This window comes from Procambarus clarkii, chromosome 53 (genome assembly GCF_040958095.1).
Source record: "Procambarus clarkii isolate CNS0578487 chromosome 53, FALCON_Pclarkii_2.0, whole genome shotgun sequence".
Classification (NCBI taxonomy): Eukaryota; Metazoa; Arthropoda; class Malacostraca; order Decapoda; family Cambaridae; genus Procambarus; species Procambarus clarkii.
In genome coordinates, this window is record NC_091202.1 from 26,742,402 (window position 1) to 26,770,120 (window position 27,719).

General features: G+C 48.3%; 2 protein-coding genes across 9 annotated transcripts in view; one reads left to right on the plus strand and one right to left on the minus strand.

The window, feature by feature from the left end:
• Window positions 1-27,719, plus strand: part of LOC123767155 (carboxypeptidase N subunit 2) — a 187,934-nt gene that overhangs the window by 84,549 nt on the left and 75,666 nt on the right. The window contains exon 2 of one of the 8 annotated variants that reach the window (XM_069304825.1): window positions 22,700-22,896. The exons of the other annotated variants lie outside the window; for them this stretch is intronic. The gene's annotated coding sequence lies outside the window, so the exon portion shown is untranslated. The remainder of the gene's footprint in view (window positions 1-22,699; window positions 22,897-27,719) is intronic. 8 annotated transcript variants of the gene reach the window in all.
• LOC123767278 (hydroxysteroid dehydrogenase-like protein 2) lies at window positions 12,435-22,325 on the minus strand. Its single transcript, XM_045756849.1, has 2 exons — window positions 22,289-22,325; window positions 12,435-12,916 (listed from the first exon to the last, which is right to left on the minus strand). The coding sequence occupies exons 1-2, from the start codon at window positions 22,323-22,325 to the stop codon at window positions 12,435-12,437; spliced, it is 519 nt and encodes a 172-aa protein (XP_045612805.1).

Genomic DNA, 27,719 nt, shown 5'->3' on the forward strand with positions numbered 1-27,719 from the left:
ATAACGGGAATTTAGCCATCAAATCATCACCGGAGTATTGTGGAATTAGCCACCCGGAAGCATGTTGGGGGGGTGGGGGGGAGGGGGATTTTGAGATGGATATTGTGGTGAGGTTAGGTGGTGATGAGAGAGGGGGGGTGGATAGGGGTTTGGGGGGGGGGGTCAATGGATGGACACATTCACTGATGTTATTCTGGGGAGGATATCTTGACGGGATCTTGGCGGCCATCTCTCTAGTCTCAAGGGCCACTTATCTTAACTAACTAATTCTTGCTCCCCCTCTCTCGCTCCCATCTGATGTGTCTGAGGGCGACCATGGGGAGATGTGAGGACGTGGGGAGAGGGGGTAGTAGACCTAGGGGATCGAGTGTTTATATATATAATATGTATGTGTGTATATCACGAAAATAAACACGTGATTAAAAATGTGACAGTTTCAGACCACGGAGGAAAAATGAAACAGGAATTTCCTTAAGTACTTTCGTATATTAACACATCTTCAGAAGGAGTGAAGATGTATTAATTAATATACGGCTACACTCCTTCTGAAGATGTATTAATATACGGCTACACTCCTTCTGAAGATGTATTAATATACGGCTACACTCCTTCTGAAGATGTATTAATATACGAAAGTACTTAAGGAAATTCCTGTTTCATTTTTCCTCCGTGGTCTGACACTGTCATATAATATGTATGTATATATATACACACGTTTCATTGAATATGACTACATATTCTGTATTGATTATTTTCTTGTTCAGGGCTTCTATCCCTCTGACTAGTGCTCTTGGATCTGGGTTTAATTGGAAGAGGAGTTCTCCAAAGGTCATCGTTCGAGGTGAAGAAAAAGAAAGAAATAACTGTAGAATGTATTACACTTATTATAAAATTACACAACGTTTCGAACCTACATGGTTCATTCTCAAGTGATGGGACAGTATATGGCATATTGGATTTATACCATTGGGGAGGTCAGGTGCATAGAAATACAAGTTGGTGAAGAATAAGGCGTAAAAGTTTGAAGAATAAGGGGAAAACAGGGTTCAAAGCACATACAAAGAATAATGAGGTGTAGAGAGCGTAGCATGTTGGGCAATGTCTTCTATGTTGGCATCTTCACGTTCCGGTCTAGTTCTTACTCTCACGGTGGGTAGAGTGAACAGTTCCGTAATTTGGGTGTTTATGGTGGGTTGTTCTATTTTTATGTGGATTGCTTCAAGAATTTGTAATCTTCTTACATCTTGGGTTGTGTCTATTATACAGATGTTTTTATTCTACATTTATCTTGTTAGAGTGATGTCATGAGCTTGTCTCAGAGTTTTTGGAAGCACCGGATTGAAGATGACAGGTCAAACGCCTCGTCAGCTTGGTCGACGTCATACCTATGTACTTAGATTGACGGCTACATCCTCCGTGGGGGCAGGTGTACATATATATACATGCCAGGTCTGACAGTGACAAATATGTACATTATCATGTACATATATGCCACTGTCAGCTTCGCTACCTTGCAGCTGCTTCGCTGTTATCTTGGAGACCCTCAGCCACACCACCTCATCCATCTCTTACCTGTAACACCCACACCCAGTGTCTGGGTGTGAGCCACACCACCTCATCCATCTCTTACCTGTAACACCCACACCCAGTGTCTGGGTGTGAGCCGCTCCAAGCAACAGCCTGGTGGACCAAACTCTCACAAGTCGAGCCTGGCCTCGGGCCGGGCTTGGGGAGTAGAACAACTCCCAGAACCCCATCAACCAGGTATCAACCAGGTAACCACACCACCTCATCCATCTCTTACCTGTAACACCCACACCCAGTGTCTGGGTGTGAGCCACACCACCTCATCCATCTCTTACCTGTAACCCCACACCCAGTGTCTGGGTGTGAGCCACACCACCTCATCCATCTCTTACCTGTAACACCCACACCCAGTGTCTGGGTGTGAGCCACACCACCTCATCCATCTCTTACCTGTAACCCCACACCCAGTGTCTGGGTGTGAGCCACACCACCTCATCCATCTCTTACCTGTAACACCCACACCCAGTGTCTGGGTGTGAGCCACACCACCTCATCCATCTCTTACCTGTAACTCCCACACCCAGTGTCTGGGTGTGAGCCACACCACCTCATCCATCTCTTACCTGTAACACCCACACCCAGTGTCTGGGTGTGAGCCACACCACCTCATCCATCTCTTACCTGTAACACCCACACCCAGTGTCTGGGTGTGAGCCACACCACCTCATCCATCTCTTACCTGTAACACCCACACCCAGTGTCTGGAGTGTGTCTCTCATGAGTGCATCAGAACGGTAGATACTTGCACTCAAGTTGAACTAGAGCTCGAGTATTATTTGATCTTGAGTGTGTTGAACTGTGGGCTTCAGTTGGGTGCACAGGTGAAGCAGGCAGCCACAATGATTAGAACAAAGCCCCCGAGGCGCTTCCCCTTGTTTGAGGGGCCGAGCAGCGAGGCTCACCAACTACTTCCTGCTGGGAAGTAACTGCTCCAGTGGCCTCGTAACTTCTCCACATCCACCTTCACTCGTTTCCGCGTGTGTTATATAATCACGTAGGTTGGGCTTGGGGGTTGTAGCATGGTTGGGGGCCAGAGTGCCCGGGCCATGGTTGGGGAGCGGAGTGCCGGGACCATGGTTGGGGCCAGAGTGCCGGGGCCATGGTTGGGCCAGAGTGCCGGGGCATATGGTTCCACTTAGGCCAGCGTGAGGGCCTCGGGGGAGCGGCGGTGACACACGATCCGGTGACAACTTACTTTATTTGTGGATTTTATTCATTTTATTTTTGGTTAACGCCCTCCCGGTGAGCACAAGGGACTCTTGTTAGTGTGTGTGTGTGACAGAGAGACGGGGAGAGAGAGAGAGAGATAGCGTGAGATAGCGAGAGATAGCGTGAGATAGCGAGAGATAGCGAGCTTCTCTCCCCCTGGTCGTTCCACTCCCTCACAACGATAACAATGAAAAAGTTTGGTTACTGCTGATTTTCTTTCCTTATGCACCAGTCTCGTATTACTGTGGGGGGGTTTCCTGGGGTGCATTTCTTGTGGGGGGGGGGGTTAAGAGAGGTTCTGGGGGGTTTAGAATCTTTGGGTGCCAGGAGGCTTCATGGTTTGTGGTCCTCCTGATCCTCTGGATCAGACACGGAAAGTGATTTTGGGACAGGAAGGTCCCAAAATGGTCCCCAAGGGAACTCAATGGTCCTGGAGGACTAAGAACACACCTCTTTGAGTGGTGAGTTCTGGGTATCCTTCAGTGCAGTCATCGACTAAGTCTCCTGGTTGCTGGACGCGGCTGCTCGCAGCCTGACGTTTAAGTCACAGCCTGGTTGATCCTTTGAAGGTGTTTATCCAGTTCTCTCTTGAACACTGTGAGGGGTCGGCCAGTTATGTCCCTTATGTGTAGTGGAAGAGTGTTGAACAGTCTCGGGTCTCTGATGTTGATAGTTCTCTCTTGAACACTGTGAGGGGTCGGCCAGTTATGTCCCTTATGTGTAGTGGAAGCGTGTTGAACAGTCTCGAGCCTCTGATGTTGATAGTTCTCTCTCAGAGTACCTGTTGCGCCTCTGCTCTTCAACGGGGGTATTCTGCACATCCTGCCATGCCTTCTGGTCTCATGTGGTGTTATTTCTGTGTGCAGGTTTGGGACCAGCCCCTCTACTATTTTCCACGTGTAAATTATTATGCATCTCTCCCGCCTGCGCTCAAGGGAATATACAGATTTAGGCTCTTTAGTCGGTCCCAGTAGTTTAGATGTTTTACTGAGTGGATTCTAGCAGTAAAGGATTTCTGCACGGGTGGTGCAGCTGGTCCAGACATGGGAAGGGGGGGGGGTGCAGCTGGTCATACAAACAGGCTCTGGGGGGTCCTGCAGGCCGCTCCAAGCAACAGCCTGGTGGACCAAACTCTCACAAGGCAAGCCTGGCCTCGGGCCGGGCTTGGGGAGAAGAACTACTCCCAGAACCCCATCAACCAGGTATCCAGATAAGCCATAAGGCCGTAAGATTAGTGAATAAATACAGGTAAACTATAGGAGGTAGTTGAAGACAAGTGGGGGAAGGTGGTCATTGCATTACACCCCAGAAAGCTGAAAAGGCGGAGCCCAAGGACATGCAACCCGGGGCGTGCTGGAACAATCATGCAGACGCGCGCGCGAGAGAGCACACAACACAAACAAACCAACACACCCGCAGCAGGGCGGGGAAAAAACACACAAATTCACTTCAGCTTAAAGCAATTCATTTACCAAGGGGTGTTTTTGTAGTTTAATCCGTTCTGATGAAGTTTGTTGGTTTAACCGCATGTATGTATGGTAGGGTGGGGGGGGGGGGGGTGGTACAGCCATGGTGGTGACGGGAGGATGGTGACAGTGAGGGGTAGTGGTGACTGAGGCAGTGACACCCCTCACCATCACACCTCACCATGAAGTTCACGGCGTCGACACCCAACTTGGAGGCGCTGAATGCTTCGCTGCTTGCCTAAATTCCCAAAGTTTTTTGCTTGGAGCATTGAGGCTGACCTCCCCCCTCCCCCCCCCTTCCCTCCCCCCTCCCCCCCCCCAGACTAGTCCCCAAGCACCATCGATAACTACCAATGATCGTTCAGAAATTGGAACCAGCTCCTCATTGGTCCAAATGCTCTTGGGGAATCATTCTTTCCCGCCTCTCTCCTACCATATGTTATATCGGCCTACTGGCTTAGCCCTTTCGCCTCATAATTTCCTTCCTTATATCTCAAACTTAAATTTGATCCAACTCAACTCACGGACCATGGCTTTGGTCGCTATAACCAGCCTGGTGCGTGGATGGTCCGAAAACTTGGGAATGACCAAGCTTAATTCCTCTTGGCGTCAGTTCGAATCCTACATGGGGGAGGACATCGTCCACCACAAACAACGGGTTGGTTAACCTCTAATGGTAAGCTTAAAATACGTCGTTTAACTGATGTTCGTGCTTATATAAATCACCCAAAAACAGGGCAGTTACACTTAGCATTGAGCTGGGCGTGGGTCCCTGAGCCACGGGTTCCCACGATGCCTGCTACACTTGCCTCTCCGTACGAAATACGACTGTTTTGTCCCCTCACTAGAACCGTACCGACCCGCCTGATCTATCGAGGACGATGGGTAGAAGTATTATGCTTTATTTTGATGTGCAGGCACAGCTCAGGCAACTGCAGGCAGGGCCCAAGCAACAAGAGAGCGGCAAGATCCTGTCTTCCTTGACCGCCGTGGATCCCGGCCAAGATAACACTGTTTATGAAAATGTTGGATAAGCAGAATGCGGATGTTTGTCTCGCGAACACCCCGGGCAAAACAATTAACAGCAGTGAGGCCCTTGGACGACCATCTTGGAGACTGACGGCATGGTACGAACATCTTCAACCACCCCCCCCCCCCAACCTCATACTGGTTAGTCTTAGTTGGGGTCACTTGGGGTCACGGGGCATTTTGATGGGGTAGCAGGCGCTCAAGATATCCTGGCGTTTTTCTTGTGTGATGAACGGTGAGAGGTCTCGGCTGGCAACAGGAGCAACAGTGGCAGGTCTCACCCCAACAGGAAACAGGTACCCGCGTGTTAGACAACTAAACTGTTGTGGGGAGGACAAGAGACCTCCCCCATCCTAAGGGGGTCTGTTGCTGCTGCTGCTCATGCTTGTCGCCCATACCACACACCCCACACGACCCCCACACCACCAACCCCCCCTCCCCCCTTCGCTGGGGGCCACAACACGACCATGTACTGACCAATCACGACTCTGGTGCCTGGCCTGTGCTTGGCACCATCCCCCTTCCCCCCCCCCCCCCCCCCCGCTCACACATGCATACTTGTCATAACCAAGTATAAGTAAGATTTTCGTCCAAGCGCATGAATTCATTGTGGTTTTTTTGCTGTTATTGTGAATTATTGTTTTGTTTCTCTATTCCTCTGTTCCACAACCCAGTTGGTCCGGCACTTCCTACAGCAGCTTGTCTAATTGTCTTACTAAATTCGCTCACTTTTGTATTCAATTTCTTATGTTTGTTGAGGATATTACCGAGCCGTTGAGGTGTGAGGTTCGTAAAGTACTGCTCTCTGTGCCTGTGACACTTCTTATTCTGCATTGCCTTTAGCATTGTTCGCTCCAGTGTCCTATTTTTTTTTTTTTTTGCAGGGATATTCCTGCGCGGGCCCTAAGCCTCTGGCTGGTCCACTAAGTGTTGCTTGTTTCTGTTTTACTTGGGCGGAGTATGAGTATTTATTACTCGTATGGTCGCTTCCAGTATCCTGCATGATACCTCGTCTCCTGTCTAGAGGGTGGAGGGCAGGAGCGTGTTATACAGGTATTAGAGTTGGGCGGGGTGTGTGGGTGGACACGGCCCGCCGCCCGTGTCGGGCCTCAGGGGGGCGGGCGCGGCCCAACATTAACGTGACAGACAGACAGCTTTGGCGTGAAGGGTATAGACGGCTGATAGACAGACAGACGGGTGTGAGGGGGGGGGGAGGGTAACTCCCTCGCTGACAGACCTTCCGGGCAAGGAATGGAATATTTAATTAACCCAACCGTTCTCTAGATTTCCAGCTACGTAAAATATACAACTCTTATGCCTAACCACAAAAACATACGAACCTAACCTAACCGAACCTAACCAGTCGAGGCTGAAGCATAGAAAACGTTAATATTACGATGTATAATCGTGTTTTTCTAATACGTCGCAATTTTAATGTATTCGTCGATTCCATACAAAAAATTGCTACGTATTAAGTGAGAGGACAGTTGAATTTAAAAATTAAAATTATTTATATAATATATATATACATATATAATTTATTATACTCGTGTATATATGTGTAAATTATACATATATAGGAACTCCAGCTGGAATATGACAGCTGTCTGTTATAGTTATCCCTCCCAACCGCTTTGTTTACATTTACCTCGTTTTCTAACATGCTGACGACGTCTCCAATATGAAGAATGGACGTTCTGGAGGTTCCAGGACGCTCCTTCTCATTCCAGAGTGTGAGGATCCAGGACGCTCCTTCTCATTCCAGAGTGTGAGGATCCAGGACGCTCCTCCTCATTCCAGAGTGTGAGGATCCAGGACGCTCCTTCTTATTCCAGAGTGTGAGGATCCAGGACGCTCCTTCTCATTCCAGAGTGTGAGGATCCAGGACGCTCCTTCTCATTCCAGAGTGTGAGGATCCAGGACGCTCCTTCTTATTCCAGAGTGTGAGGATCCAGGACGCTCCTTCTCATTCCAGAATGTGAGGCTCCAGGACGTTCCTTCTCATTCCAGAATGTGAGGATCCAGGACGCTCCTTCTCATTCCAGAGTGTGAGGATCCAGGACGCTCCTTCTTATTCCAGAGTGTGAGGATCCAGGACGTTCCTTCTCATTCCAGAATGTGAGGATCCAGGACGCTCCTTCTCCTCATTCCAGAATGTGAGGCTCCAGGACGTTCCTTCTCATTCCAGAATGTGAGGCTCCAGGACGTTTTTTCTCCTCATTCCAGAATGTGAAGATCCAGGACGCTCCTTCTCATTCCAGAGTGTGAGGATCCAGGACCGCCTGGCAGTGTTATACTGGAGCCTGCTATCTGCCTCAACATTCTAGATAGCAGCAGGAATAATAAAGTGTTATCTTCACAGCACGATAACACGCCTCTGGCAGAGAGAGAGAGAATGTGAATGAATGAATGAATTTAGGCGGTTAACTTGAGAAATATTGACTAGTGAGAGCCTAGCAAGATACAGGGAAAGGGAGGAGTTTTCTCTAAACGTGAAGTATTGCAGGGTGAAACCTTGTGAACCAGGGGGTGTGGGGTGAGGCCTCGTGGGGGCCTCCAGGGCGTGGGTGTGAATGGGTGAGAGGCTGAAAGACGACCCATTGTGTTCAGCATGGCGGTAATGGGTTATGAAGAAAAGGCTAATGGTTCGAGCAGTTCATTTATGGACACGTTCATTTGCATAGGCTGGTACCTCCTGCGGCAGGCTCTCTGACTCTGGAATCGGACGCGGGCGTTGAAATGAACGCAGACTTGTAACTTGAGCCAGTGGCAGGGGTGACGTAGAGCCGGGTATACGACACGACGCAGGTGTGTGTTGGTAAGTTTGGACGTGGAAGTGAAAAAGGAGATGTGTTATTGTTGTCACGGACGTTAATGTGGAGAGGTACGTTCCGCCCCGGGGATTTGCTGTTGACGCCTGAGGCAGGACCGAGTCTGGCCATGGCGGGCCTTGTGCTCTTCTCTTGTGTGTAAATAAAAGCAGGGTTGATACCTGGTTGATACCTGGTTGATGGGGTTCTGGGAGTTCTTCTACTCCCCAAGCCCGGCCCGAGGCCAGCCTTGACTTGTGAGAGTTTGGTCCACCAGGCTGGAGCGGCCCGCAGGCCCACATAACCCACCACAGCCCGGTTGGACGTAGATGCTTCGACAAGAACAGATCCGTTTTTACTGTTCAATGATCGTTGGTTTATTGGACGTACCCATGAGCCCTGCAGGTACTCCATACATTAGACTCTGACACCCCGCCACAGGCACGAGTGTGTGTGTGTACAGGTCATGCATCACACTCGGTGTCCTTCGTGTTACTTGTCCGTACCAACTGTAATATGGAGTTGACCAGACCACACACTAGAAGGTGAAGGGACGACGACGTTTCGGTCCGTCCTGGTCCATTCTCAGTCGACTTGAGAATGGTCCAGGACGGACCGAAACGTCGTCGTCGTCCCTTCACCTTCTAGTGTGTGGTCTGGTCAACATACTTTAGCCACGTTATTGTGACTCATCGCCTGTAATATGGAGTGTTAGCATAGGCTTGTTTAGTGGTACTTGATGTAATTACCTAGTTACAACGTTGTGAGAACGTGAGGTTATAAATGTGGCAGCTAGGTTGTGTGTGCTGGAGAATCTCCTGATTATTGACGTCCTCCTCGTCTCCTTTCTCCTCCTCGGGCAGGTCGCCCTCGCATTCTCAAGCACAGCATACAAAGTGAGTGTTATGAGGGAACTTCCTTTAGCGGAGAGCAAAGCTGTGTGCATAATAGGGCGAAGCTCTGTTAGCGTGTTCCCCGGCATCTCTTGGTCATTTGCTAGCACAGCCCATGACAACTCTCATATATCGGCTGTCACTCACTAATGGCGGGGTCTATGAGGAGGAGAGAAGAGAAAATATGTTCGCCGTGTGAGGGGTTAGTGAAAGATGTGTTCACCAAGTGGTGTTCCTCAAGGCTTACTGTTGGGGCCTTCGTTGTTCGTGGCTCGCACGGTGTCTACAACACTCACTGAGGAATGCTCACGATATGAGGTTATTGTTGAGAGTTTACAGCTACACCACACCCTGGGGACTTTACCCTGTCGTAGCTCAGGCGATTAAGGCAGTGTCTGGGATGCTCCCGGACGCAGGTTCGAATCCTCGTCACGGCCCTTGTGGATTTGTTCAGTTGAAAGAGTAGGAGACGAGAGATGTGTGACGCTGCAACAGACAACATACATATGGATATTGTAATAGAAGCAACTGCAAAAAAAAAGCCTATTGACCCCCATACAAGGCGGCGCCTATTTATACCCGTCCAAACTCACTCGGATATATATATATGTGAAGGCGGAACATTTCAGTTCCTCCCGCCGCTCTTAAAGTGAAACTGCACGCAAGTGGGGTGTTGTGGGGTCCGCTCAACATCCTCTAAATGTTACTATGACCTCATATATGGAGTACGAAACTAATGCTACTGCCTCCTCCCCCTCTCCCAATATAACTATCTACGGGCTCACCATAGCCCGTGCTACTTGGAACTTATTGTTCCAGGTAGGGAATCTTTAACAACAACAACAACATACCCTCTCCCTCATCCTCTCCCTACCAGTAATATGAATATCGGGTCCTCTCATCCACCAATCAACAGGATCTGACCGCCATACAACAGGACCGTTAACAGGACCTTGAGCATTAGTGTATGTGTTCACTAGCGTTCATTTACCACCAGCCAGGTGCACCCGTGGGGGGGGGGGGAGGAATGTGGGGCTCCTGCTGCTGCTGTTCACCCCAACATTCCGCACCTGCGTCCAAGTGGCGTCTCCAGCTGTTGTTGTTATAGATTCAGAAACAAAAAGTTGCAAGTAGCACGGACTATGGTGAGCCCGTAGTGGACTTACCTGGCACAGGAGCGGGGCTGTAACTTGGACCGAGTCTTCAGGTAAGAGGGGTCGTCTCTACCCGGCTACCACCTCACTACCCTGGGGGACTTATTGGTACAGAGAACCGGACCATCAGTATAATTGTCCCAGTAAGATTGGACAGTAGCTCCTGTGCCAGGTAAGCCCACTACGGGCTCACCATAGCCCGTGCTACTTGCCCCGCTCCTGTGCCAGGTAAGTCCACTACGGGCTCACCATAGACCGTGCTACTTGCCCCGCTCCTGTGCCAGGTAAGTCCACTACGGGCTCACCATAGCCCGTGCTACTTGGAACTTGTTGCGAGTAGCTGAATCTATAACAACATTGGACTCAGTTACAGCCCCGCTCCTGTGACAAGTAAGTGCACTACGAGCTCACCATAGCCCGTGCTACTTGCAACTTTTGGTTCCCAGTAGATGAATCAATAACAAGAAACAGCTGGACGGTAGTTACGGGCTATTCATGCCCGTGCCACCTCTTGGGTGGCTTAATCTTCATCAAACTGGACGATAGATTTGACAGTGATTAAATGAACAAATCCACAAGACCCGTGACGAGGATTCGAACCTGCATCCGAGAGCATCCCAGACGCTGCCTTAAGCAACTGAGCTACGACATGGTCAAAAGGACAATAATTAATTTCTTCAATGTTCGTCTCTCCGCATAATAATTTTTGACAATTGAATTAGACAAATATGTAACATTGGTGACTGGAGCGCTAATAATTGCTGTTGTAATAATTATTTAATTTTATTAACCTAATTGAATTTTAAATTACCACTGTAATATGTTGGTGAAATGATTATTATTTGTTTTAACTTTGATTTTGATTTGTAATTCACTGGATACAATAAAGGTCTAATTATCCTTGTAGGTTTGAATTGTAATGACATTCATGAGTTTTTTTTTATTTTACATTATTCACTGTTCTACAGTTAGTATTGTTTTGATGTGTTTTAGATAATAATGAAATTAATTTGTCTAGATATTCCCAAAGTTAGAATAATTTTGTGAAATTCGCAGGCATGATAAATATGTTTGAACATTCAATAAAACTTGTCTGATATGTACTGTTCCGCAATTATGATAATTTTTTATGCTGACACAAAATAGCATGCAAGCATATGATAACCAACTCTATGCTGTTTGAGTTTTTAAAAATGATTTAAATGATTTTTTTGTATTTTGATTTAAATTTCGATTTAAAGAAGTTTTTTAAATCTCGATTTAAATCATGTTAATTTATATCAAAGGACAGCGTTCGGTGCTGTGTTTGTCCAGGATAAACTTGGAGCATTAGTACACTCGAGTACAAGTTTCTAGTCTGTTCTCGCTTTTGTATGTAATATTTCCTAGGTCAACTTCTGAGTCACTCGGGGGCGAGTTTACAGCTTCCAGACCACGTGTCGAAGTTAAATCTACCACACCTAGCCTAGTACACCTAGTCTAGTACATCTAGCCTAGTACACCTAGCCTACCACACCTAGCCTAGTACACCTAGTCTAGTACATCTAGCCTAGTACACCTAGCCTACCACACCGAGCCTACCACACCTAGCCTAGTACACCTAGCCTAGTACACCTAGCCTAGTACATCTAGCCTAGTACACCTAGCCTACCACACCTAGCCTAGTACACCTAGTCTAGTACATCTAGCCTAGTACACCTAGCCTACCACACCGAGCCTACCACACCTAGCCTAGTACACCTAGCCTAGTACACCTAGCCTACCACACCTAGCCTACCACACTTAGCCTAGTACACCTAGCCTAGTACACCTAGCCTACCACACCTAGCCTACCACACCTAGCCTAGTACACCTAGCCTAGTACACCTAGCCTACCACACCTAGCCTAGTACACCTAGCCTACCACACCTAGCCTACCACACCTAGCCTACCACACCTAGCCTACCACACCTAGCCTACCACACCTAGTCTACCACACCTAGCCTACCACACCTAGCCTACCACACCTAGCCTACCACACCTAGCCTACCACACCTAGCCTACCACACCTAGCCTACCACACTACCACCCCAAATATTCTACCCCCATCACCCACACCATCACACATCAACCTACACAGAGAAAGATCATGTCCATCTAGATTATGTAGACATAGCGTGTCCGTGGCTCCCAGCCTCCCACACCCGGTCTCCGGACACCATAAAACACACTACAGTACACCCTTCCCTACTCCCCGTTTTCTAGGGGGGACAATAATTATCATTTCCATTAAGGGTACTTGAGGTATTAAATAAGATGCCGTTCCTTAACAGGGCGGAGAGCGTGGGAAGCAGCCCACATTACTGCTCTTGGAGTTAACTGACTGACTCTAGTTCTGGATGGTTCTGGCTGGTTCTGGATGACTCTGGCTGGTTCTGGATGACTCTGGCTGGTTCTGGATGACTCTGGCTGGTTCTGGATGACTCTGGCTAGTTCTGGCTGGTTCTGGATGACTCTGGCTAGTTCTGGCTGGTTCTGGATGACTCTGGCTGGTTCTGGATGACTCTGGCTGGTTCTGGATGACTCTGGCTGGTTCTGGATGACTCTGGCTGGTTCTGGATGACTCTGGCTGGTTCTGGATGACTCTGGCTGGTTCTGGATGACTCTGGCTAGTTCTGGCTGGTTCTGGATGACTCTGGCTAGTTCTGGCTGGTTCTGGATGACTCTGGCTAGTTCTGGCTGGTTCTGGATGACTCTGGCTAGTTCTGGCTGGTTCTGGATGACTCTGGCTAGCAGGTATCAAGAAGGGACTATTTGAAATGCAGGTGAACCAGTCCCAAATCCCTTATAACTTTGCAAGAACCCCCTTGCTGAACCTTGCGTAGTGTTCTTACAGAGTTCCTAAGAACATTCGTGACACAAGTTTGTGGGTAAATGCCTTACAGTGGAACTAGGACACTGCAGGAGCCACGATGGCCACTAAGCAGTTAACAGGCGTCTTAACAACCCTTGCATCTCTCTTACCATGAGAGTGTCAATGGAATTAGCCTGTTTGGGGCTTCCTTGCTGTTGGCGCCATTCTTTTGTTTTAGCGAGGATGAGAGCAGATGTGACTGTTTTGTGTGTTTCACAACAGTATGTTGACCAGACCACACACTAGAAGGTGAAGGGACGACGACGTTTCGGTCCGTCCTGGACCATTCTCAAGTCGATTGAGAATGTACACAACAGTAAGTTTAACTGTTGGTGTAGGGGTGGTAACTGCATGATTTCCGCCTGCTTCAACAGCTGCGTATAGTCTCTGAACCAACTTAAACACGGTCGTTGGGTAGTTAGGCAGAGTGGGTGGGTGGTTGTCGTTGTATTCACCTAGTTGTACTCACCTAGTTGTGCTTGCGGGGGTTGAGCTCTGGCTCTTTGGTCCCGCCTCTCAACCGTCAATCAACAGGTGTACAGATTCCTGGGCCTACTGGGCTCTATCATATCTACACTTGAAACTGTGTATGGAGTCAGCCTCCACTACATTACTTCCTAATGCATTCCATTTGTCAACCACTCTGACACTAAAAAAGTTCTTTGTCCACTCTTGACACTAAAAGTTGTGGTGGGTTGTTAGTGGTGGTCATTGTGGTGGGCTGTTAATGGTTGGTGTGACTCTAGGTGACATAGATGATATCAATGAAGTTTTCGATTGAACAAAAAATGACACGTTTAACAGTGATAATCCAATGTCTTAGGTATGGCACCTCCAAAGGATACCTGATCAACTAGGCTGTGACTCATACGTCAGGCTGCGAGCAGCCGCGTCCAACAGCCTGGTTGATCAGTCCACCAACCAGGAGGCCTGGTCGACGACCGGGCCGCGGGGACGCTAAACCCCGGAAGCACCTCAAGGTATGGTAAAAATTGAGAATTTAAATGAAACACCAGATACACCACCACCAGCTCTCCCTCACAGAAGAAAAGCAGCATGTAAAGGATCTTAGAATAACGCCGGACGACCTAACGTCTAGTGAACATGATCTTAGAATAACGCCGGACGACCTAACGTCTAGTGAACATGATCTTAGAATAACGCCGGACGACCTAACGTCTAGTGAACATAACCAAGCAAATATAGCGCCAGAAAGAAAAATGATAGGATGCCTTATGAGAACTTTCAAATCCAGGGAACCCATCGCAGTCCTGTTTAATATTCCAATCACGTGTGATGTCCCGTCTTGAGTACTGTTGGGTACTCTCTTCCCCTTCACAGCAGGAGAGGTGAGTGTGGGAGAGGAGGTGGGAGGCCAGGGAGACGATATGGGAGATCCAGGAAGTTGGGAGCCAGTCTGGCTATCACAAGGGACTAATATAGCTGTTTTATTTTCTTCTTCAAGGCTATGGGTCCCTACAATTGCACCAGAGGTGGTACCTATATATATATAAATATATATATATATATATATATATATATATATATATATATATATATATATATATATATATATATATATAATGTATAACATGCATAAATACATTCAATATATGTTTGCACACAATCCTCCAGTGCACACACACACCTCTGCTTCCTTCCATTACATTATAAAAGGCTAATATACTTGTGTTAATTAACAGAACATTAACCTCGACAGAGTAAATATAACTGTAGCATTTTTCTCGTCTATAATAAGATTAAAGCGCATCTTTTAAGCCCAACGTGATTATTCTCTCCAGGATATGTAAATATTAAAGCATTTTTTCCTACCAAAATCTAATTTTTTTTACTGAAGTTGGAGAATAATCCGAACTTCAGAATTGTGCATTTGATTTTGACGTGTTTAACTGTTGTTGTTTTAGATTTAGCTACTTGGAACGAAATGTCCATGTAGCACGGGCTATGGTGATCCCGTAATATCTTTAACTATGTGTAGCCACAGACCACTTTGTCATGGAGTCTTCTGAAGAAGCTCAGGCGTGGTCTTCGTATGAGATACATCTTTTGACACTGGTAAAGAGTGGGGGGACATGATTGCGACCTACGAAATACTCTCAGGTGCCGGTAGAGGATTGGCAAGCAGGGGCTATTTAAAATAGATAATCCCAAGGACCAGAGGATAAATATGGAAAGTGAGACACAGAAAAAATGAAGAAGAATGTTATGAAAAGCGTTCTTGATGTGTTGAAGAAGTGAACTACGGAAATAGGTAAAATGGGGCCGAACAACGTACTGGAACTACTACAGTCTAGTCAGGATTCAGTTCCGGGACGAGTCGTAAACAAATGGACAGAGTTTCGTTCACCTAATGTTACGTTCACCTAGCAGTAAAATAGGTACCTGGGAGTTAGACAGCTGCTGCGAGCTACACCCTGGGGATGTGTGTGTGTGTGTGTGTGTGTGTGTGTGTGTGTGTGTGTGTGTGTGTGTGTGTGTGTGTGGGAGAAATATATGTAGATATGATAGAGAAAAATAGGTCAGCACATTAGACAGCCAACCATTAGAAAGGCGGGGTCCAAGAGCTAACAGCTCACTCCTGCAAGCACAAACAGTAAATGCAAACAGTAAATAAAACTAGTAAATACACACAAATTTACATACTCCAACTAGAATTCCAACAGATAGCCCTTGAGCGTTCGCATACTGGCGTAGTGACCATTCCTGAATGATAATTCCTTTAATTGCCAAGATTCCCTGAGAGAGGACGGTACAGTATGCACCTGGTGGAGCTGTACCAGTGGTACAGGAGAGGTACAGTATGTACCTGGTGGAGCTGTACCAGTGGTACAGGAGAGGTACAGTATGTACCTGGTGGAGCTGTACCAGTGGTACAGGAGAGGTACAGTATGTACCTGGTGGAGCTGTACCAGTGGTACAGGAGAGGTACAGTATGTACCTGTGAGAGGTGTGTATCAGCGGTGCAGGAGAGGTACAGTATGTACCTGGTGGAGGTGTGTACCAGTGGTACAGGAGACGGGCGCCCAGGGCCTCGTGCCGCCACCGCCAGCATTCAGACGACAGTATTTGCCGGACCCGGTGCCTTGTTATGAGCGGGTAAGCATTACAAACACAGTAAAACTTGAGGAAAACAAAGTAACAAGTTAACATTCTATTGCTGTTTTTCTGTGTGTGTGTGTGTGTGTGTGTGTACTCACCTAATTGTACTCACCTAATTGTGCTTGCGGGGGTTGAGCTCTGGCTCTTTGGTCCCGCCTCTCAACCGTCAATCAACTGGTGTACAGATTCCTGAGCCTATTGGGCTCTATCATATCTACATTTGAAACTGTGTATGGAGTCAGCCTCCACCACATCACTTCCTAATGCATTCCATTTACTAACTACTCTGACACTGAAAAAGTTCTTTCTAACGTCTCTGTGGCTCATTTGGGTACTCAGCTTCCACCTGTGTCCCCTTGTTCGCGTCCCACCAGTGTTGAATAGTTCATCCTTGTTTACCCGGTCGATTCCCCTGAGGATTTTGTAGGTTGTGATCATGTCCCCCCTTACTCTTCTGTCTTCCAGTGTCGTAAGGTGCATTTCCCGCAGCCTTTCCTCATAACTCATGCCTCTTGTGTGTGTGTGTGTGTGTGTGTGTGTACTCACCTAGTGCTTGCGGGGGTTGAGCTTTGGCTCTTTGGTCCCGCTTCTCAACCGTCAATCAACTGGTGTACAGATTCCTGAGCCTATTGGGCTCTATCATATCCACATTTAAAACTGTGTATGGAGTCAGCCTCCACAACATCACTGCCTAATGCATTCCATTTGTCAACCACTCTGACACTAAAAAAGTTCTTTCTAATATCTATGTGGCTCATTTGGGCACTCAGTTTCCACCTGTGTCCCCTTGTACGTGTTCGTGTGTGTGTGTGTGTGTGTGTGTGTGTGTGTGTGTGTGTGTGTGTGTGTGTGTGTGTGTGTGTGTGTGTGTGTGTGTGTGTGTGTGTGTGTGTGTGTGAGGGCCTACCAAGGGCTGTCTTCACTACAATCCACCAGAGGGCACTTCAACTCCATTGTCTTCACTTAAAGAAAGTCGAGCTAATTACCTTTAAGAAACAGTATGTTACTTTGAATAATAATCGTCCTGTAAACATTAATTATCATTGTTAATTATTTTGCAGGTGTTGTAGGGGGGGGGAGTGTAATTAGGTGGTTCCCAGCTGATAATTATCTCTTCGTCATGCCTAATTATCATTAATTATTTCGTGGTTCAAGGTTCATTGGTGAAGGGTTGCGGTGGATGGGTCGCTGTTCATAGTTCTTTGTTGGTGGTTTGAGGGAGTGTATTGGGGAGGAGGGAGGAGATGGCAGCATCCATGTGTGTTGGGGAGTAGATGGCAGCATCCATGTGTGTTGGGGAGTAGATGGCAGCATCCATGTGTGTGGTGGAGGCAGCCAGGGATGGGCAGATCCATTACTGCACCATCAAGGCTATTACACTCCCTCTGATTTTGGTTTAATTGGTTATGGGTCGGTGTGCGTGTGCAAGCGAATATATATATATATATATATATATATATATATATATATATATATATATATATATATATATATATATATATATATATATATATATATATATATATATATATATATATATATATATATAATAAGAACAATCACATGATTCTTGCACGGACTTGACACGCATTTTCTGTTGATTACTCAAGTATCACAAGAATAGTAATCAGTATAGGCCTTCGTTTTTGGTTGCCAGTCGACCTCTGAGGACCACATATCATAGGCCTACCTTACTTTAAGCTAATCAAGCAATCAGGGGCTTGGAAGCGAGGATAATTAGGAGCATATTAAAGGTACACAAGACGACCTATCACGGGCTCACCATAGCCTGTGCTACATGGACACTTTTCTGAGTAGCTAATCTAAGACGACAACAACAGACCTGTCACTTATACCATCACACGTCCCCAGGCTCCTCACCTGGCCGCCGGAAGGGCAGCCACCACCAAACAAGGGGTTCACCTCGTAAATGTCTGTGCTAAGATGCTTATCGAAGCGACAGCGTGGGGCAGGGGCGGCGTCGCCCGTGTCCAGACATTCCCCCTCCCGGTATCCGGTCATGATCCAGCTACATGTGTCCAGAGTTACGATATTTCCTTCCCGGTATCCGGATATGATCCCACGAGGACGATCAATCAGGAGAGATGTACTCCCCAGTGAGCTACGCCCCAGGAAGGTTGAGATAGATGGGTATGAAGTGGAAGCGTACAGGCTGGGGTCTTGTACTCCAGCACCAGGAAACACACAAACTGGACCATTAAAACATCGCTAGTAAAGAGAAGGGGGAAAGAAGAGGCATGGACCACGCTTAAGGGAATTGACAAGGAGGTTTGGGAGTGGGTTTGGTGTTAGGCTCAAGGGCTGCCAACCTCTGGAGGGTTATTAAGGCCACCGCCAGAGCTTGCAGACCAATCAGCAAGTATACATCAGTCCTGAACACATTTCAGAACTGAATTATATTCTTAATGTATGTATACTGAAGAACAGGGTGCACCATTTCTCTCCCTGGCGGCAGTCGATCTCCCAAGTCTACCCAGGTGACGGTGGCTGGCTCATAGGTCTCCTTTCATGGGTTTCTTCTGCCCCCTCTCGCCTGACTGGCTAAGACACCAGCAACTAGTTTACTCTAAGGAGTGCCGGACCAAGCAGGCTGTGGTGTAGAGTGGTGGGCAGGAGTTTACATCGCCAACAGTTGACTAATGTTGCTCTATTGTTTCTGGCTCTGTTGCTTCTGTTGCTGGTGCGGCTGTTATTATCGTTGTTACTGTTGTCACTACAGTTTCCACCTATTTCACTGCTATTTAAATGGCTTCTCTGTGTGCTCACAGCCCCGCTCCTGTGCCAGGTAAGTCCACTACGGGCTCACCATAGCCCGTGCTACTTGGAACTTGTTCCGAGTAGCTGAATCTATAACAACAACATTCTTTGTGTGTAACAGCGGTGCGCCTGACAGCGTTGTTAGGGCTGGTTCTTCCCTCTGCTGCTGCAGAGGGCTCTGCTGGCCTCCTTATTCTGCCGCTGTACCTGGTTGATACCTGGTTGATGGGGTTCTGGGAGTTCTTCTACTCCCCAAGCCCGGCCCGAGGGCAGGCTTGACTTGTGAGAGAGTCTGTGTTTGCCTCTGCTGCTGTTCTTCTGCTGGTTTTCTTACTCTTCTGCTGCGTCTGCTGCTGTGGCTGCCTCTGCAGCTTGCCACACTGGGCAGCACTCTGCTTTAACCACAATATTTTTGGCTCTCCGGAAACAGTAGATCATTTTAATGCGCCACGGTGCGGTGAGTTCGTGTCGGGATGAAACCATTTCAGCACTCGCGAGTCCGTAAGATTGCGTGTTAAACTCCTCCGGAATAAGTTATTTGTCTTCCCGTCTCCTTTATTTAGCTTTTTACTGCTGTTGCGAGAGAGAGAAATTACGGCGACGCGGTCAAAAAAAGCCTCTCCGCGACCCCCTCCTTCTTAATGCTGTCAAGTGCCTTGCAGAAATGCTGTTCTGGGAGGTAATCCCTTCGTGTATAAGGTAGCAGTTCACTGCTGTATTCACCACAGAAATGGGTCGAGGTGGTGATTGGGTGTTCTCTCAGCCATCTCAGTTCTCACCATCTTTTTCGTTATTGTGAGGAAGAGATCATTGTGTCGGCTGATGATGAGTGATTACTCCGACGGTAGAAGAACTATAGCAGTCAGCGTGTACTTTGTCCCTGGCTTCAGCATGAGTCGTCTCGGGGGTCACTGAAGCTAGGGTACGAAGTGTCCCCCACAAACAATCGTTTGCACCATCAAAACGACAATTTGCACCGAGGTAGTGGCCGTTGGGTCTATCTGAGGTTGCTAAAGAGAGAGAGAGAGCGGATCTGCGGGAGTGATGAGCGGCCATTAGCGGTCATTATCTTCAGCTGAAGACCTTCATCACAGGTCCAGCCAACCTGCACTGTTGCTCCTTCCACCCTGCCGCCCCTGCTCGTCCACCCACCGCCCCTGCCCGCCCACCTGGGTCCACCCACCGCCCCTGCTCGCCCTCCTGGGTCCACCCACCGCCCCTGCCCGCCCTCCTGGGTCCACCCACCGCCCCTGCCCGCCCTCCTGGGTCCACCCACCGCCCCTGCCCGCCCACCTGGGTCCACCCACCGCCCACTATAACGTAAGGGAAAGCTTGAGAAAGAGAGAGGGGTCGTACCGTCCAGTAGTGAAGCTAGACAGCAGGACACTGAGCTTGAGAAGAGTAGAGCTGAGTAGAGGTGTTGTGAGGGCGGGCAACTGGGCACTCCCAGAACACCTGGACTGTGGCTGTTGGCGTGCCGTTCTCCTGCACACATCTGTCTCTTGTACAGCTCCAGCTGCATGTTCTGTCTCTGTCTATCTCCCTGTCTGCCTCCCCCCTCCCCCCTCCTTCCACCTTTGTTTCTCTGTCCACCGTTTGCGTCCTATCCTTTCCAATCTTGTGTTAAAATATAAGTTATGGTTTTGCAGGGAGAGCAACGGAAGGCCGCCAGGTGGCCGCCATCTGCCCCGACCTGATAGTGATCACGGCTCTAAAAGTTCCTTCACTTTTGGATTGGAGTCTTGAAGTCCTTTTGTGGGTTTTACTGCCATAAATATGTCGTAAGATGTGTCGACCTGCACCTGATGCCTACAGGGGTCGCTGGCAGCCCGTCCTGCCTCTGATCTGGGTCTTGGGTAGTACACTATTGCTTCTGTAACTCGTCTGTGTGTGTGTGTGTGTGTGTGTGTGTGTGTGTGTGTGTGTGTGTGTGTGTGTGTGTGTGTGTGTGTGTGTGTGTGTGTGTGTGTATATAGAGACAGTTGTGGGGGGTTCGGGGGGGCTGGCTGCTGGAGGCGGAGAGGTGCAGCATCTTCATCACTAACTCCCTAAACATATAACAGGTTAAAAATCTATATTGAAACGTACATTTCGAAAACATATCTGATGTGTAGGACTGGTAGCGTCTAGCCTACACCTGGGGTGAGGGGGGGGGGGGGTGGCCCTTCCTGCGTGGCGCTGTGGCCTGCTGTATCCTTATGTACCACAAGCACCACCTGCTATACCCTCACCCACACCCTGTACCACAAACACCACCTCCACACCACTTGCACCAGGAGAACCTCGCGTGTGTGTGGTACCAGCACCACACCAGTACCACACCGGTACCTTACAGGTGTGGTGCTACCAACACAGTCCTCCAGTACTGGTGCTGGAGGATGGAGGACCACACCTGCCTCTCAAGGCAGGTGTGGTGTGGGTGTGGAGGGTGGTGGAGTCGTCCAGTGTGGTGTGGAGGGTAGTGGTGTCCCTCAGTGTGGGTGTGGAGGGTGGTGGAGTCCCACAGTGTGGGTGTGGAGGGTGGTGGAGTCCCCCAGTGTGGGTGTGGAGGGTGGTGGAGTCCCCCAGTGTGGGTGTGGAGGGTGGTGGAGTCCCCCAGTGTGGGTGTGGAGGGTGGTGGAGTCCCCCAGTGTGGGTGTGGAGGGTGGTGGAGTCCCCCAGTGTGGGTGTGGAGGGTGGTGGAGTCCCCCAGTGTGGGTGTGGAGGGTGGTGGAGTCCCCCAGTGTGGGTGTGGAGGGTGCTGGAGTCCCACAGTGGGTGTGGAGGGTGGTGGAGTCGTCCAGTGTGGGTGTGGAGGGTAGTGGTGTCCCTCAGTGTGGGTGTGGAGGGTGGTGGAGTCGGCCCTACAATAGATTTATGCTCCACTAATTTATGCAGCAAAAAAAGTGTAATAATTTATTTATACACAAAACCCCTTTCACTGGTGCTTTTATGTAAACAAAAGACTTGACGCACATCATTTATTTTGCTGAGATAATCCTATTACCCCATGGTGTTCTGCCCATGGTGGGGGGGCCGGTGTTCTGCCCATGGTGGGGGGGCCGGTGTTCTGCCCATGGTGGGGGGGCCGGTGTTCTGCCCATGGTAGGGGGGGGGCGGGTGTTCTGCCCATGGTGTGGGGGTAGGGTGTAGGTGTTCTATGTGGGGGAGGAGGAGGGGGCAGTTGAACCCCCCCCCCCCCCCACACGACCATTCATCACAAGAGTGGGCCATTTTTATATGGGTGACAAATGGCCGCGCTCCAATAACCCCCTTCCCCCCCCGCGCTGCCCCCTTTTTTGCTCCTTCCTAGCCCCCCTCCTTTCCTTTTCTGCCCCCTATCCCCCTGCCCCCTCCAAACTAGTTTTACCTGAAGACGGCAGCTTGACTCTTTGAGAGTCGATCATCCTCGCACTCCTGGCTCTTGGCTCATGAGAACTTTTCAACTACTTCGGGTAGATAGTTGTCAACTCTGGAGGTATATAGGCAATCTACTGGAAGTAGATAGAGGTCATCTTCTCGGATAGTTTGAGAATGATACAAGAGAGAGTTCGATACCCCAAGACTGCACTTGGGTAACCCAAGACTTGGGTATTTAACACCTCTAAACTCCTCTCCTCGACGCCTTGTTTCTTGTAGTTCCGGAAGTCTTGGAGTTACTTTAAGTTACTTTTTGTAGTTCCGGAAGTCTTGAAGTTACTTTTTGTAGTTCCGGAAGTCTTGAAGTTACTTTTTGTAGTTCCGGAAGTCATTTAGTTACTTGTCTTTGCATCTTTTCCAGTTTATTGCCGTGCTGGCCGACCCCTCACAGTGTTCAAGAGAGAACTGGATAAGCACCTCCAAAGGATACCTGATCAACCAGGCTGTGAGCAGCCGCGTCCAACAGCCTGGTTGACCAGTCTAGCAACCAGGAGGCCTGGTCGACGACCGGGCCGCGGGGACACTAAAGCCCCGAAAACACCTCAAGGTAACCTCAAGGTAAGGTGCTTCTTGAGACATGGGCACCATACAATACTGCTATGGTCTTACTAGTTTACATAAACCTTACTACTACTACTAGTAGGACCTTACAGACCCTACAAGATGTAGTGACGTGTGGCCTTACCTTCCTTACCTAACATTGAGATGGTTTCGGGGATTAGTGTCCCCGCGGCCCGGTCCTCGACCTGGTTTCCTGGTCGAAGACCTTGAGGGGAGTTGTGGTAATCAATGTCTTCACGGCGTCCTGGTTTTTGGTTTAGTCAAACTAGGCAGTTAGCGGTCGAGGGTTCGAATCCTCAGCACTGCTCCAGTCGATCTTCTCATTAACATATGACCTAAGTGTGATTTCCTGTGTAATAACAGTAATAATTGTAGAATCTGTAGTAGTAACGATGAGTAATAAAGTGAGAGTAGCACTGGTAGCAACAACAGTCAAAGTATTAGAATAGTAATGATGATAATAATAAAAGAAGAGGTAATAAAGACTGGGTGTGGCAGGGATAGGGTGACCCCAGGGTGACCCCAGGAGCCACACCATCACACCCTGCAGTAATATATACCACCATTAACCCCTCAGAGTCAATTAAACGGTGGGCGTGTTGCGCCCATAAGGAACACCGCCCCAGTAATCAACCCACCACCCAGACTCCCTCACACATTCCAATACCTACAAAGTTTTTCCTATCAACTGGAAATGAGTGTTCTGGAAGTTTGCCGTGACCCCGTGAAGGCCCGGTTGAAGGCGTGACCTTAAAGACGGCTTCGACGCCATGCTGAATGACTTGTCAAAGGTCCGCCATTGTTGATTACCGGAGTGATGAATGTAAACAGTTTGGGGTGAATGTGGAATTGAAATTGAAATTGAAATAAGTTTATTGAGGTAAAATACACACAAAGGGATGAGGTAGCTCAAGCTATTCTCACCCCATTCAGTACAACGTGTCGTGAATGTGGAGGGCCAGCAGCGTCTGAAGGCGGCTGCTGTGGGCTGGTTGAAGGGGAAGGTGGTTGAGAGGATTAACCACCATTAACTCGTGTGTGTGTGTAATTACCTAAGTGTAGTTACAGGATGAGAGGTACGCTCGTGGTGTCCCGTCTTCCCAGCTTCCCAGAGGGGCGGCTGCTGTGTGCTGGTTCAAGGGGAAGGTGGTTGAATAGGGCGTCAGGAAGAGGAGAAAAGGGTTGCTGTGGGGGTCATATCATACATCAGGACCCTTGTGAAACAAGAGGAGTGGTCTGAGAGTAGTTAGCGAGGGTTTCCACGTCTTCATCTCGGATTTATGTCAGATTTGAGCCGTTTTTTTTATTGGGGTTTTAGTTTTTCCCTTTTTCTTGCCCTCTTTCTTAGCTGTTTCTTGCTTCCCTTTCCCTTTAGGGACCTACATGTATGGATGGCATCTTTCCCTGCTATGTTCCTCTCGGGATTGTTCCCTTTTCCCTATTTTTTGAGCCCCGCTTACATTTAAAATTTCCCTGCTACATCTCCACCAGCCTCCCACCATCTCCCAGCAACATCTCCACCAGCCTCCCACCATCTCCCAGCAACATCTCCACCAGCCTCCCACCATCTCCCAGCAACATCTCCCCCAGCCTCCCACCATCTCCCAGCAACATCTCCCCCAGCCTCCCACCATCTCCCAGCAACATCTCCCCCAGCCTCCCACCATCTCCCAGCAACACCACCCCACACCCTGGGGCTCCCCCAGGGTGTGAGGGGGGGGGTGGATAGCGGCCCCCTGGCGGACGTTACCGGATGATGACCGAGGTCTTGGCCACACTGAATCACAAATCCGTCGCTAAGAGGATAATTAAGACCTCGCTGCCGAGTCATCGCCGCGTTCCGTGCCATCTTCCCTCCATTGAGGGTGATGACAAAGCCCTGGACCTGGCCCAACTTCCTGGCCCGCTTCTTTACTTATCCCCCCCCCCTTATTATGACTTATTACCTCGTATCTTCACACCAGACCACTATCTTTTATATAATATGTATATATAGTGTGTGTGTCTTCCCTGGCTCATGTATTCTTGAGTTCTGATAAAGAATGTGGTTCGGGCAACCACACAACCACACAACCACAGAACAACACAACCACACAACCACAGAACCGCACAACCACACAACCACAGAACCGCACAACCACAGAACAACACAACCACACAACCACAGAACCGCACAACCACAGAACAACACAACCACACAACTACACAACCACACAACCACACAACCACAGAACCACACAACCACAGAACAACACAACCACACAACCACAGAACCGCACAACCACACAACCACAGAACCGCACAACCACAGAACAACACAACCACACAACTACACAACCACACAACCACAGAACCACACAACCACACAACCACACAACCACAGAACCACACAACCACAGAACCGCACAACCACAGAACCGCACAACCACAGAACAACACAACCACAGAACCGCACAACCACAGAACCACACAACCACAGAACCGCACAACCACACAACCACACAACCACACAACCACACAACCGCACAACCACACAACCACAGAACCGCACAACCACACAACCACACAACCACAGAACCGCACAACCACAGAACCGCACAACCACACAACCACAGAACCGCACAACCACACAACCACACAACCACAGAACCGCACAACCACAGAACCACAGAACCACAACCACACAACCACAGAACCACACAACCACACAACCACAGAACCACAACCACACAACCACAGAACCACACAACCACACAACCACAGAACCGCACAACCACAGAACCACACAACCACAACCACAGAACCACACAACCACAACCACAGAACCACACAACCACACAACCACACAACCACACAACCACAACCACACAACCACACAACCAACTGGAAGGTTATTATGTATTTGTTTTCCCATAGCACCTGAGGCACTTGGCACCCCGGTGCAATGGTGCCATGAGCTTGCACAGAGAATTGGTGAAAGCTAATACACCGTTGAAAATACAGTAGGCAAGATCTATCGGATAATGTATAGCAATGACACAACATTTAAATAGATCCATAGAATATGATTAACATTAATAAACTGTTATCCACACAAATATATAAATTTGGTGGAGGCATAAATCTTATAATACCAAATATAATTAATTCATGTGATGTAGAAATGATATAGATTGTATGTGGGTGTGTTAAGGGAGGGAGTTATCGGGGGAAAGCGCCAAGCCATTACGACTATATAGCCCTTGGAAGGGGTCAGGATAAGGATTTGGGATGGGACGGAGGGAAGGAATGGGGCCCAACCACTTGAACGGTCGGGGATTGAACGCCGACCTGCATGAAGCGAGACCGTCGCTCTACCGTCCAGTCCAAGTTGTAGTGGTTATCTCAGGAGGGACCTGCATACACCATCTTGTTGTATTACCGCCTACCCTTGCTGTATCGCCTGATGTATCAGGCATAGTGCTACCTTTGCCTGAAGTATCAGGTATATTACTTCCGATGCCTGAAGTATGTTTCAGATGCGGAGTGTGTGTTCTTTTAACAAAAGATACCATGAACTATGTGAAATTTCTCGGTGTTTTGAAGGTCAATTAAGTATTATGTGCCAAGGGCGACCTCCGAGTCGAGGACCACTGAGGTGAAGATGAACTTAAGACGAACAGGAAGACTTGGCAGTTTCCTTCAGTGATGCAGTGTTTAATATTGGTTAAACCTTGCGTGTTGTGTCATCAGTGTAAGTGGGTATCTTAGTGGCTGCAGTATTCAAAGTTATGACAAGTTTTGTAATAATAAGTATTTGTATGGTCAGCACAGTAACCGGACCAGGCAATGTGATGTAGTCATTGCTGTAATTCGCCTTGGCTATACACACATCTGGCAGGTTAGTGAGGCTGAGCCACTACCAGAATACTCAGATTGTAAACTCTGTGATAAATCTTTAATGCATTCACTAGAACATTATATTGATGAATGTGAAACCGTAAAGGACTTTAGACCTCCTGGCCTATTGTACCACCAACTGTGTAACTATTTTATTGACTCAGGTGTTCTGGACGACATCCCAGTGGGTTTGCTGCCAGGTTTCTTTACTTCAACACTGTCTCAGCTGCTGTGGCTCCTGTACCCACTTTCCTTACACGTGTGCTGGGCTCATATATATTTTCAGATCCTCGATGCTGTCTTAACATGTTGTCGTCATAAGAACATAAGAACAAAGGCAATTGCAGAAGGCCTATTGGCCCATACGAGGCAGCTCCAATCTATAACCACCCAATCCCACTCATAAACATGTCCAACCCACGCTTGAAACAATCGAGGGACCCCACCTCCACCACGTTACGCGGTAATTGGTTCCACAAATCAACAACCCTGTTACCGAACCAGTATTTACCCAAGTCTTTCCTAAATCTAAACTTATCTAATTTATACCCATTGTTTCGTGTTCCTTTTTTTGTCCCTGGAAACACAAACCGAAACTGTCTCTATTTTCCGCTTGTTACAACGTGTAATAAAGTTGTTACATCTTGGCTTAACGTGTTTATGACGTATTAGAACGTTGTTACAGCTTGCTATATTGGTTGTTATAACTGGTTAGGAGGTGTTAAAACTTGTTCGAACGTTGTACCAACGTCGTAGTTTCGGTGTGTGTGTGTTTGGCGGGGTATAGAATGATCAATATTTTGCTCAATATACCAGGATCAACACTGGTGTCAGGGATATAAGGGAGCAGTCAGAGTTTGTGTTAATAAACAAATGAAAAAATCCACAAGGGCCGTGACGAGGATTCGAACCTGCGTCCGGGAGCATCCCAGACACTGCCT

Coding starts and splice junctions, on each gene's coding strand:
- LOC123767278 (XM_045756849.1), bottom strand. CDS start 22,325: ATGATCGACTCTCAAAGAGTCAAGCTGCCGTCTTCAG. Junction 12,917..22,288: donor AGTCAAGCTGCCGTCTTCAG/GTAAAACTAGTT, acceptor GATACCTGCTAG/CCAGAGTCATCCAGAACCAG.